Source organism: Schistocerca americana, chromosome 4 (genome assembly GCF_021461395.2).
Source record: "Schistocerca americana isolate TAMUIC-IGC-003095 chromosome 4, iqSchAmer2.1, whole genome shotgun sequence".
Taxonomy (NCBI): Eukaryota; Metazoa; Arthropoda; class Insecta; order Orthoptera; family Acrididae; genus Schistocerca; species Schistocerca americana.
In genome coordinates this window covers 710539283-710552747 of record NC_060122.1, presented here as the reverse complement: position 1 = coordinate 710552747, position 13465 = coordinate 710539283, and the positions used below count along the sequence as shown (strand labels likewise).

Genomic DNA, 13465 nt, shown 5'->3' with positions numbered 1-13465 from the left:
TTATAGATATATCCTGCAGTGGTTGGTTCTGTGAATTGATGTATAATTTGAATTATCCAACATTCTAAAGTTGTCCTTTGTGATGGAATTTATGGAACACATTGTGTGAGTGAAGAAGACGCGTTATTTCACATTATATTGTGCAGTGACACATCTATCATAGCCAAAGACACGCACACAAGTGCTGTCACCAGCAAACCTAGTGTGTAAGTACATATATGTTTTATAATATACAGATATTCCGAATATTTAATGCCACACTTATTATTGTGAACATGGTGTGTTGTCTGAACGTGGTAGACCGGAGGGCAATGGTTCACATACATGCCTCTCATTATTTCCGTAATGATACCTCATTTGAGTGACTACGTTTCTTACTGCTTTCTTACCCCAAACAAAAGTTCATTTTCGTACCTCATCAGCTAGGGATGAGGACTTTATGAGCGCCTATCCCTCAGTGCGTCTGCGACGAGCTGTTGATGGATGACTCGCGCTGTTGCAGGTCTCTGCAAGGAGACGGCCGGCCATTCGTGTTCGCTCGCTTCGAAAACACGGACCAGGAGGACAGCCACGTCTCTGTGGTGGCACCGCCGCCCCCAGAGAAGGCCTTCGACAACCCCATGTACGGCAAGGGCGCCGCCGGCGGGGACACTGCCGTGTCACAGGTATTTTTGTGGCCAACATATCGATTTACAAGACTGTCCAATAACACGGTGAGGATTATACAGCTACGTCCCATGCAGCAAACATTAGATTTTAAGCAGGCAAACGAAAAAAGACTTTAAAATGGACCTTTTGTAAGTCGTGGAAAAAATTATACAACGAAGCAACGGGATTGCGTTACCACTTTGTCATAGCTTCTAAGAAAGCATTTGACTTGGATACACCAAAATCTGTACTAACAGCATTTGAGAAAGACTGAACTGATGAGGCCTACGATAACATACTAAATTATATCCACATTTGAGCTACATTTTCTATTTTAATCCATCAGGATAGTAAAAAATTCAAAACTGAAGATGATTCAGCAAAGGAGACCTCATATCACGAGAACTATTCTCAGCATTATTACAAGAAATAAAATGAAAAAGGAATGCATATGGTATTCCATATACCATCTTACGGTTCCTGATGATATTGAGTGATTTGCCTGTAGCGCAGATAATTTCTAGAATAAATTTCTAGCAATTCAAGTTTGACAGTAGACCTCAAACAGAAAAAAGATAAAAATAATTATAGTGACGGTTTTAGTGGGGTTGGGTTCGGACTGGGGGTTGTGCAGATGTGGACTCACTTTGGCAAACAATATTTATTAAACCTAAAATACCTTCCCCAGTAATTAACAAAATAGCAAGTTGACAAACTGAATTTTAGTATGTGGACCAGTCATAGTTCCTGAAGCATGGGCGACAGATTAATACAATAAATGAATAAGAATTTCTTTAGCACAGTGATGAAACAGTTTCAAATTAACACCGCCCCAACAATACTAAATTGTGTGGCAACAACAAGAACTCAGACAGTTCTCAATATTCGCCCTTTCGGCAAAAAAAAAAAAAAAAAAAAAAAAATACGAAATGAAAACAACTTCCATACAGAACCACTTAAAAAAAACAGTAGATCAGAAAAACAGCCCTCAGATTTAATTTGGATTACATACGTTAAGACTTGAAAACCCGCCAGGTTAGCCGAGAGCGCTACTGCGCTGTTTCCTGGACTCGGGTAGGCGCGCTGGCCCCGGATCGAATCCGCCCGGCGGATTACCGATGTCGGCTGGTGTGTCGGCCAGCCTGGATGTGGTTTTTAGGCGGTTTTCCACGTCCCACTAGGTGAATACCGGGCTGGTCCACACGTTGCGCCTCAGTTACACGACTCGCAGGCATCTGAACACGTTCGCACTATCCCATGGATTACACTAGACGCAGACAGCTGGGTTACACTAATTCTGTCCTGGGAGGTACGGGGTGACGGCAGAAAGGGCATCCGCCCACCCCTTCCAAACTAACCTTGCCAATCCGTTCCCAACCCTGCCGACCCTGCGCAACCGCGGGACAAGGCACCAGCAAAAGAAAGAAAGACGTACGTTAAGACTTGAGCTAGATCTACCAACCACGACCTTCACCGCTGCCACTATTAGCAACACTACTACGAAACAACTGAATATTATCTAGGCAAAGTTGACAATTACAATTCTCTGTACAACAGCATATAGAATTCTGGTTACACTCACAGCATAATAACAACAGACGGGTAAACAAAACTCTCGTTCCGAGGAAACAACCGTACACCCAGTGCGCAAGCAAGCACAGTAAGCTCAACACACCACACTGAGCACACGGCCCTGTCATGTGGAACGTGACTGGGAAATCGTTACACCCGGTGTACTCTGCTTGTACACTAAATACCGTGTGAACGAACTCAACCGACCAATATTCGACTGTCAGTCACCAAAGCACACTGTCAATGTTCCTCTTGTAATACGGAAAGCCCCTGTCTGCTTATCTTCTGACATCGCCGTCCTCTCACCCGGGAGGGACACCAACCGCCCCCCTGGCCTGTTGAGTCCATACTCTGCGGCCCAGCACAAAGTCAATCATTAGTGGAGTCCCAGTTTCGGCTCCTCGGCACACCAGCTGTGCAGTAGGCTGCGTATTCGTTGGCTGTCCACCGAATGATTGTGTGTACTTCCTCTCTAACCGCCGCTACTCGGCCACCGCGATGCCTTCGGCTTGCTACGCTGCTTCAGACGAGTCGGGTCAATGCCTCAACTCAGTCAGACTCAGCTCCATCCCTCGACTCGTCAGCCCATCGAAGCACGGCTACCAGTAGAGGCTTTCCTTGATGTCTCCGTATCGCCCTCTCTGCTGCCCACATCTCCAGGCACAGCCCGGTTCATGAACCCCGGTCGCCGCCACCCAGAACAGGCACGCCCGGCGTTGACTGTTGGCTGCCCGACCACTCCCTGTGGCCACGGCTCTGACTTCCGGATGATGTTTTCTCGTTGTGTCCAGAGTACTTCCGTCTCCCGCCGCCCGACGTCAACCCGGAATGGCAGTAGCTGCAGCTCAAAAGGCTGTTGACCCCACCCTTCGGCCAAAGACGTGCGCCAGATCAGCACTCCTGTGATCGGCTGGACGAGCAAGAAGTACAGCATGCCGCGAATCTAACTAATATATCGAAAATAAAACAGCACACGTTTTGCAATGAATTCGTAGCACCAGTGGTTGATTTTGTGTACGCAGAACAGCTAAGAAAACGATTATAGGCAGCCAAAGAAATAAACACGAGAGTAAAACTGGTTAGTATTGTTTTTTGTAAACTAAATACGATTTTCAAATGTAAGCCTCCGGTATGCCTCAGAAGGGACGTTTACAATGAGTGTGGTTTGCAGACTATTTGGTCGGGGAGAAGAAGGGACCATGACCACAGGGCATCAAAGGTAAAAGACCTAACAGGAGATGGGCAGATACCTTGGAAAACATTTAGGAGGTACATGGATAATTAGAGCTCATCCTTATGCGTGGAAGAGTCTAGAGGAACTTATATCCGGTAGGGGATGTAAAAATGAATTTTTTTTTTTTTTTTTTTTTTTTTTTTTTTTTTGTTAAAAAATTGAATACTATGGCTAGGGCCCCCCGTCGGGCAGACTGTTCGCCGGGTGCCGGTCTTTCAATTTGACGCCACGTTGGCGACCTGCAATTGATGAGGATGATAGGATGATAAAGAGGACAACACAACACCCAGTCCCTCGGCGGAGAAAACTCCCCGACCCAGTCGGGAATTGAACCCCGGCCCAGAGGATTGGCAATCCGTCACGCTGACCATTCAGCTAGCGGGGGCGGACTAAAATAAATGATGAGCAAACGACTATACCAGTCGACCACAATGCTATTTCATCTAAGAGCGAGGTTGCTTAAGTGTGCTCATGTGTTTACCAGTGCACTTGAAGTCCATCAGCCGCCCGCCGTGGCCGAGCGGTTCTAGGCGCTTCAGTCCGGAGCCACGCGGCTGCTACGGTCGCAGGTTCGAATCCTGCCTCGGGCATGGATGTGTGTGATGTCCTTAGGTTAGTTAGGTGTAAGTAGTTCTAAGTCTAGGGGACTGATGACCTCAGATGTTAAGTTCCATAGTGCTTACAGCCATTTGAACCAGTTTGAAGTCCATCAGACTGACGTCTACTGTACTTTTGAAGTCCATCAGATTGACGTCTACTATACTAACAGACAACTTTTTTACTATAACGTCACCGCGTGTCTCCGATAATGTCCATGGAACGCCAAGTGCATTCGCACCGTGGTTCCGTAGTACAAGCAAAGGAGATCATAGATACAAACACAAGTAATTGTAGATGAAAACAATATGAACTAACGAAACGGAGTACACAAACAGCAGAAATAAAAGATGAGAAAAATCCATATAAAATAAAGACAGATTTGAAACTGACAGTACAGCACTAAATTTTGGTGCATGGATAGTTCTTTCATCCTCTTTCAGCAGATGGTTGATTGTGTAAGGTTCGTGATGCCTGCGGCAGACAAGGTGAGTTGCTCTTTGAGGCCCCCAACAGCTACCGGGTGACTCTCCAGTGATGTTTGTCCGCTGCTCCAGGTTTTCCTTGGACCATGTCACTCCAACCCTCCATACGTTCAGTGTCATCCACGTCCCATAGGGTATATCGTGGCCAGCATGAAGTTCCCATTGATATCCTCAGACCAACATCCAGTAGCTATATTTCGCCACAGCTCGATGCAACGACATCTGTGATGTAAAGGACTAGCCTCCGCAATCTTCAGGATTTCTTTTTCAGAACTTAGGCGGATGCCTAGAGTAAGTTTCTCTGCTTTTTCATGTCGATCTCTCGCATTGTTCCTCTGCGGGTATTATTCTTATGAAGTATATGCAATTTTGGCTGCAGTTGCTGCAGACGGCCTGTTATGATCATAGTGCATGAATTCGTAGCGCTTTTGTTTTGCATGTTGTTATTCCGGTTGCTATGGATTTATTTATCTATTGTCATTTTCTTAGTCGTAGTACATTGTTACTATTTGAGTTCACATGCTGTCACTTGGAGATTGTGAGTGGAGTTGTGGATGCTGTGAAATCGAGTTCCAAGTGGAGAAATAACATTTCCGACATATTCTTCTGTTTGAGTTCAGTGGAGGGGTAACAGGAGTGGAAGCAGCCAGAAACATTTGCACCGTGTACGAGGATAAAGTCTTCGGACAGAGCACGGCAAGAAAATGGTTTTCTCGTTTTGAGGAGGATCGTTTTGACCTTAGTGACCCTACAAGACTTTCTGGGCTTGATGAAGATCGTTTAAACGCATTAATCCACAATAATCCACGTCAGTGTACTCGAGAACTGGCAAATGTGATGAACTGTGACCATTGCATTATCGTGCGACATTTGCTTGCAATGGTGAAGATTCAAAATTCGGGTATATGGTTATCGCAAGCTCTGAGCCAAAATAACAAAATCAACGGGTACATCTCTGCTTGATCGTCATCAATTGGCTCGTGAAAAACAACGACCATTCCTATCGTGTATAGTCACTGGTGACGAGAAATAGTGGCTTTATGCTAACATAAGGAAAAGAAAGGAATAGTTGAGCGCAAACAAAGCAGCAACTCCCTGTACAAAGACCTACGTGCATCCACAAAAGAAAATGTTATGCTTCTGGTGGAACGACGCTAGTGCGGTGTAATACGAATTGCTTCTCCGAGGTGTAACCATCATAGCTGACATTTGTTGCCAACAACTGAGACGTCTTTCAGACGCACTCCAAGAACAACTCCACGATAACGGACACCCGCATTCTGCCAGTCTTCCAAGAAAGCACTATACAGGAGTTGGGTTGGGAAGTCATCCCTCACCTATCTTATTCACTGATCTTGCGCCCTCAAATTTTCCCCTTTTCCGCTCTCTATAAAACAAACTTCAAGAAACTTCCTTTCCGGATGAAAATTCGCTCCGAATATGACTCGACGAGTTCTTCGCCTCAATATCACTTGATTTCACAATCACAGAATCGAAAAGTTACCACAGCATTGCCAGACTGTTGAAATCTTCTTTCTTTTAGTGTTCAACCTTGAGGTTGGTTTGCAGCAGAGCGCCATTCCTCCCTTCTGTCTGCCTTCCTCCTCATTTACACGTATGTGTTACATCCAACGTCTTTCATGATCTGTTGCATGTATGATATCCTTGGTCGCCCCCGCCGATTCCTTCCCTAAATAGCTCCTCCTGCTGTTGTTCCAGTGATGTTGTTGTGTCGTAGGATGTGCCCTACAAGTTTGTCTCTTCTTGTCTGGATGTTCCTTCACAGAGATCTGGTTTCCTGTAATCTTCTAAGCACCTCTTCATTTGTTACTTTGTCTCTCCAGCTGATCTTCATCATCCTTCTATAGCACCACATCTCCAGGGCCTCTAGTCGTCTTCTCTCCTCTTACAATTGTCCAAGTTTCACATCCGTATAGGGCCACACTCCAAACGAAACCTTTCATGATACGTTTCTTTATTTTCAGACTGATGTTATTGCTGGTGAGTAAGTTCCTTCTCCGATTAAATGCAATTTTGGCCTTTTGTATCCTGGTCGCAATTTCTTTGCGCCTTCTTCCATCTCTTGTGATTTTTCTTCCCAGGTAAATAAATTCCTTTATCACTTCCAGCTCCTCTTTCCAATTCTGATTCTCAGAGGTTCATATTCTGCTCCTGTACTGCATACCATCACTTCAGTGTTTTCCTTGTTTATTCTCATTCCATACTGATTGCATAGAATTTTTTCCATTGTTCTGACGACTTCCTCTAGATCTTCTTTTGTCTCCGTGACTATAACAATATCATCTGCATAACGTAGCATGTCTGTCTTCTGCCCATTAATTTTGATCCCCACCTCAGTAGTTTCTCGAACTTGGTCTATAGCTTCCCGGATGTAACAATAGAATATGAGAGGAGAGAGAACACACCCTTGCTTTACCCCTTTTCTAATATTTGCTTCTTGTTCATGGTGACAGTTCCTAATCACTGCCACCTCATTCTTATAGAAACTGAGTATCACACGGATGTCTTTGTACTTTATTCCACTTTTCCTCAGCACTCTGAACATCTCTTGCCAGATAACGTTATCAAATGCCTTTTCCATGTCTACAAAGGCAATATAAGTTGCTTTAATTTTCTGTAATTGCTTTCCGATAACGAATCTCAGTGCCAGAATCTCCTCTCTTGTTCCCAACCCCTTCTGAAACCAAACTGATCTTCACTCAGCATATCCTCCACCTTCTCTTCAATTCTCTTCAAAACTATTTTTATGAGAATTTTTGATGCGTGTGATATTAGGCTTATAGTTCGGTACTGTTCGCATTTTGTAGCTGCTGCCTTCTTTGGTATAGGAACAATGATACATTTGTGGAAATCTGTCGATATCTCTCCTCTGTTATAGATGGACCTAATAAGTTTTAAGCAGCATCATTTTATTGTTGTTAGCAGCATTCTTTATTAGTTCTGCAGGGATGTCATCAATATCCGTTGCTTTGTTTTCCTCCTAACTCTTTTAGAGCTCTGTCAGATTCTTCTCACATAATGTCATCTTCCTTGTCATCTTCGTCTAATTGCTCTTCTCTTCCTATTACGACTTCCTCCAAAAGAGGTGTTCCGGCATACAACTCTTCTATGTATTCTTTGCATATCTTCACCATGTCTTCACCAAACAGCATTTTCTCCTCTTTATTTTCTATTGTGCCTGAGAGTGTTGATTTACGTTTGTTAAAAAATTTTCTCTTCTGTAGGCTAAATCAGTTCTCCCGTTTTGCATATTTTCATGCACTTCTCTGCATATTTCTACAAGAAATTTTCTTTTGCTTTCCTAGCTTCTCTATTAACTAAATTCCTTAGTCTTCTGTACTCAGCTTTTCCTTGTTCATTAGTTGCATTTTTGCATTATCTCCTGTTTTCTATAAACTCAGTTATATCTGCTCTAATCCATTCCCTCTTTTTTTGGGTTCAGTCCTTCCATGTATCTTTTCTGCTGCTTTGAATATATCAGATTTAATTTGATCCCCGTCTTCATTTACTTCACCATGTTGAAAATTCTTAGCTAGGTTGTCTGTTTCATGAGCATAGCGCTTTGCCAGAACCTCAGTTTTTAGTTTTTCTAGTTCCCATTTAAGTTTTACTGGCTTCTTCTTCAAACGTTTGAATCTCAGTGAACTTTTCATCAGGGCCAGGTAATGATCACTGCCTATGTCTGCAGGTGGATAGCTCCTGCAATCTTTTATCAAGTTCCTAAAACGTGCTTTCACTAGAATGTAATTAATCTGTTGTCTCCTCAGGTCTCCAGGGGCATTCCATGTGTATCTTCTTCGTTTGTGATGTTGGAAAAGTGTGTTTCCAACAAGTAATTGGTTCCTCGAAGCGATAAGTTGATCTCCTCTTTCATTTCTTCTTCCAAGTCCATATTTGCCAACAAGTTCTTCCTCCGGTTCTTCACCCACAATCGCATTCCAGTCCTCCATGGCAATCAGGTTTTCATCTCCCTTAACATTTCTCATCGCATTAGTTATTTCTTCGTATATTTCGTCAGTGACTGCATCTTCTTCTTTGGATGTTGGCATGTATATTTGAAATTATCGTAGTGTCCTTTGGTTTAGTTTCATGTTTGACTAGTATTATTCGAGAGCTATATTGCACATATCCCTTGACACGTGAGCTATAGTTTTTCCTTAAAATTATTCCAACTCCTGCCATTCCTGGTCTATCTTGGTCAGTTCCGGTGTGAATGACTCTGTATTCTCCAGACCAGAAATCACCTGGATGGGGCCATCTCATCTCCTATAAGCCTAGGATATCGATTTTCAGTCGCTCCATTTCAAGTTTTACATTTTCTAACTTACTACACTGAAGCAGTGTTCTCACATTCCAAGCGGCTATGTTAAAATTGGGATATTTTCCCTTCACGTTGTCTGTATCTTTTGCAGTCCCCACCTGGAGATCCGATTGGGGGACTATTTTATCTCCGGAAAATTTTACAGAAGGTACTGATATGATTTACTGATGATGCTTAGGATAACCGTAGTTCTTTAATGTGGTGGTTTCCCGTTGCCTTCCACATCCTATGCCGTTGACCATCAGCTGGTTCCTCTGCCTTTGGAAATGATTTTCATTTTCAGGGCAAGGGGGTGCCCTGTCCAGCAGATGCTGGGGTGGTGACTTATCCTAGTCATCCCTTGGTCCCTGTCTACGTTAGCCATCACATGAAGTGACGTTGCCCACTCTCTACCGCGTGGAGGTGTAGATCAGGGGTTTACCTTCATCGGGTCTAGGACCTTAACGGCATTTCCTAGTCCCCTCCAGTACTTTAGAGAGCACTGTTGAAACAGTGAAGGAGAATATGTTATAGATGTTGATTGATTAAGTCTCTATTATGTGTATATGTTGTGTTTATTAAACTAATGGAATAGCGCTACGAACTTATGCACCAACCCAGTACAGTTCGCTCTGTCAGAGCAGTGTAAATCTTTTTTATGAGCGAAATTCCTCCCGAATCGTACAGAGTATTCCGCTGCGGAGCAGAGGCTAACTTGCGGAGAGCAACAGGGTGGGCAACTCAGGTGCTACTAGCTGCAGTGCTGAAGATGTTATTTCGGGATTACACGATAATTTTCGTGGGCTTCGGAGTGGAGGCTGCCATCGTGCTTCACCCTCACGTACTTTGATGCGTCACAATCAAGAAACAGTTGATCTCCTCAAATTATCTTCAGCTTCTATTAGCTTCTGTTCCTCAATTGATATGTGCAGATTTGTGTTACGCTGGGGCTGGACTTCGGGTGATTCACGTAATGATACTTTTACTCATCTTCAAGTACTGTTGACAACTATACTTACATTTCCTCAAAATGGGGAGATCTTGTGCTGACTCCCACTGGATGGCTGCTCACGTAGATGTTACACAACAGTGAGGATGGAGTATCGCCTCGAAGAAGGGCGTTTTTCTGATTCCTTTAGAAACTCTTTTTGTTGCTCAAAGTGGCTTAGACTCTCTTACTTTGTAGCAACCATTGGACGAAAGTGTTAGACGGCAATTTCGTGTGGTTGCATATAACTTCCCAACCAATTTTGTATGGCTGCCAGTAACGCCGTCTTTCGGTCAAGCCTATGATCTGGGCCCTTTCCGATCCATCCTCAATATTTATGTATCCTACTCGGACGTAACTGCTCTGGGGTGCAGAACTAAATGACAAATGTACAAGGGTGAGTCACATAAAAACCTTAAATATTTTAAAATGATATTTACTGTGCAGAAGTGGTACAAAGCCGTATCACTTTTCAACATAATCTCCTCCACGCTCAATGCAAATCCTCCAGCGCTTACAAAGTGCATAAATTCGTTTAGAAAAAAAAAATCTTTTGATAGTCCGTACAAACACTCATGCAGCGCGTAGCGTACCTCTTCATCGCAACGGAACTGCTTTCCTCCCATTGCGTCTTTGAGTGGTCCAAACATATGGAAATCACTTTGGGCAAGGTCTGGTGAGTATGGTGGATGAGGAAGACACTCAAAATGCAGGCCTGTGATCGTTGCAACTGTTGTACGGGCAGTATGGGGCTTTGCATTGTCATGTTGTGAAAGGACACCTGCCGGCAGCAATCCACGTCGTTTTTATTTGATTGCAGGCCGCAGATGATTTTTTAGGAGATTTGTGTATGATACACTGGTAACAGTGGTCCCTCTAGGCATGTAATGCTCCAAAATGACGCCTTTTTCGTCCCAAAAGAGAGTCAGCAGAACCTTCCCTGCTGATGGTTCTGTTTGAAACTTCTTTGGTTTTGGTGATGAGGAATGGCCCCATTCCTTGCTCGCTCTCTTCGTTTCCGATTGGTGGAAGTGGACCCAGGTTTTGTCCCCAGTAACGATTCTTGCAAGGAAGCCATCACCTTTTCGTTGAAAGCGGCGAAGAAGTTCTTCACAAGCATCAACACGTCGTTCTCTCATTTCAGCAGTCAGCTGCCGTGGCACCCATCTTGTAGACACCTTGAAAATTGGAGCACATCATGCACAATGTGGTGTGCTGACCCATGACTAATCTGTTAATATGCTGCAATGTCACTGAGTGTCAATCAGTGGTTTATCTTCACTATGGTTTCAACTGCTGCAATGTTCTGTGGAGTCACAACTCGTTGTGCCTGACCTGAACGAGGAGCATCTTCAACTGAAGTCACACTATTTGCGAACTTCCTACTCCATTCGTAGACTTGCTGCTGTGACAAACATGCATCACCGTACTGAACCTTCATTCGTCGATGAATTTCAATAGGTTTCACACCTTCACTACGCAAAAACCGAATAACTGAACGCTGTTCTTCCCTGGTGCAAGTCGTAAATGGGGCGGTCATCTTTAGACTGATACTGCGATGGTATGTGTGCATCTGCACTATGCTGCCTCCTACAGGCCATTCTGCACACTGTTTGTAGCACGCTTACCAACTTATAGGATAACGGTGCGAAATTTCGATTTGTTATTACAAATTTAAGGTTTTCATTTGACTCATCCTCCTAATTTTCGCATGTAGTATCTCTGTCAATTAACATACTCGTGGCTCGATGAAACTTGGACCGTACATAGAAAGAACTGCTGGAGTGTAATACAGAAGGTCATCAAAAGAAATACGCAGTGAGACGAACGGAAATAAACCTCATTCAAAGGCAATAATTGCTCTGAAGTCCAGTGAAGTTTTGAGATGGTCCCCTGGACATTACAAACGGCGGGACGTGGTTCTTAGTGGGGTGTGTAAACACCACAGGCAGCAACGCATGCTCTGAAATGCGGCCCGACATTGTGGACAGAGTTGGTAAGGAGAGTGGTATGGTGCCCCACTCCTCCACCAGTGCGGTTGGCCACTGCTGGATGGTCGATGATGCATGTGGACGTGCTCCAGTACGCCTCCCAACCCATCCCACACTTGTTCAAGCCGATTTAAGTCGCAGGAGCGGGCAGTCCAGTCAGATCGCGAAATATCCTCTTGTTCCGAGAGCCCATCTTCCTGAGCTGTTCGATGCGGTCGCGCATTGTCTTTCGTAAAAATGAAGTCAAGGCCGAATTGGACCCTGAAAAGACTTACATGGGAAGGAAGTACAGTCTTGCAGTAACCTTGACCGGTGAGTGTACCGTCTTAAGTGATTTGGAGGTCAGTGCGCCCACGCAACATTATACCTCCACACACCATAAAATCTGGACCACCGAAATGACCATTTTCGACAGTGCTGGACGTAGCCTCATATGACGAGAGGTGGGAACACCGAATGCATCCAGGAGCAATATCGAACTTGATTCGAGCACGTAGCAGAGCTTGCATTGCCGTCCGAGGTGATCAACACTCTTTCTATGTACGGTCGAGCTATGTTATTTGGCAGTGACTCGTCATGTGAAAGTAACTTTCGTCCTTAATTTTATACACAACTGTAAAAACAAAATTTGTGGTCTCTTGTACGGTGTCACAGATACTAGTGGATGCAAAGGACAATTGTGTTTGGTTGTTGGCGTCAGGCTTGGCTTGCTGATTAGAAGCAAAATCCAGAATACAGAGAAGGTTGCCGTAAAGCGTGATAAATCTACCCAGAGAGTCGAGAAACGTAAATAGACAACGCTGAGTTCAGAGTAATCGCGTGGCCCGTAGACAAAAAGCTTCACAGGACAGACGAGAGAGCGGCTGCCAGGCGGCCAGCTGTGGTACTTATCAGTGGTATGACGTCAGCGGCTACGCCCACCTCACATGCTGTCTTCACCCTGCACGGGATCGTGCGCCAGCTCCGTTGTCACACAGCCAGTGAGTCTCTGGCCGCAGCTGGGAGCGGAACGTAAATGACTGTCACGCACAAAATGTATGTTGTGTCAGGATAAATATGTGAACAGAGTACAACTTTCCTAGATGGACCGAGCGAGGTGGCGCAGTGGTTAGCACACTGGACTCGCATTCGGGAGGACGACGGTTCAATCCCGTCTCCGGCCATTCTGATTTAGGTTTTCCGTGATTTCCCTAAATCGTTTCAGGCAAATGCCGGGATGGTTCCTTTGAAAGGGCACGGCCGATTTCCTTCCCAATCCTTCCCTAACCCGAGCTTGCGCTCCGTCTCTAATGACCTCGTTGTCGACGGGACGTTAAACACTAACCACCACCACCACCACCACCTAGATGGAATTCACAGTGATCCTTTAAAGAGTCTCAAGGTGTTAGTTATAATCCTATTGAAGACCCTAGAGGGATGCATTTGGTTATCATTCTGTACAAGACCTTGTAGAGGATCTAAAGACTATGTAAATAGAAGAGCCGCGCATGAAGATGGGGTTTTTGCCACTGCTAACGATTTCACACCTCCGTAGTCCTTGAGTTTCCAAGGCGTCAGAGATACATTGAGAAAACCTGATGCAACTTTGAAATGATATATCGTTCTGCGAGTATTAAGAACATCGCTCTT

The 13465-nt window shown here is 44.5% G+C and overlaps 1 protein-coding gene across 1 annotated transcript in view; it reads left to right on the top strand.

Annotated features, from left to right (window-relative positions):
• Positions 1-13465, top strand: part of LOC124612602 (protein amnionless) — a 117909-nt gene that overhangs the window by 96108 nt on the left and 8336 nt on the right. Inside the window, exon 7 of the mRNA XM_047140892.1 lies at positions 503-665. Coding sequence (XP_046996848.1) covers positions 503-665 — 163 coding nt within the window. The remainder of the gene's footprint in view (positions 1-502; positions 666-13465) is intronic.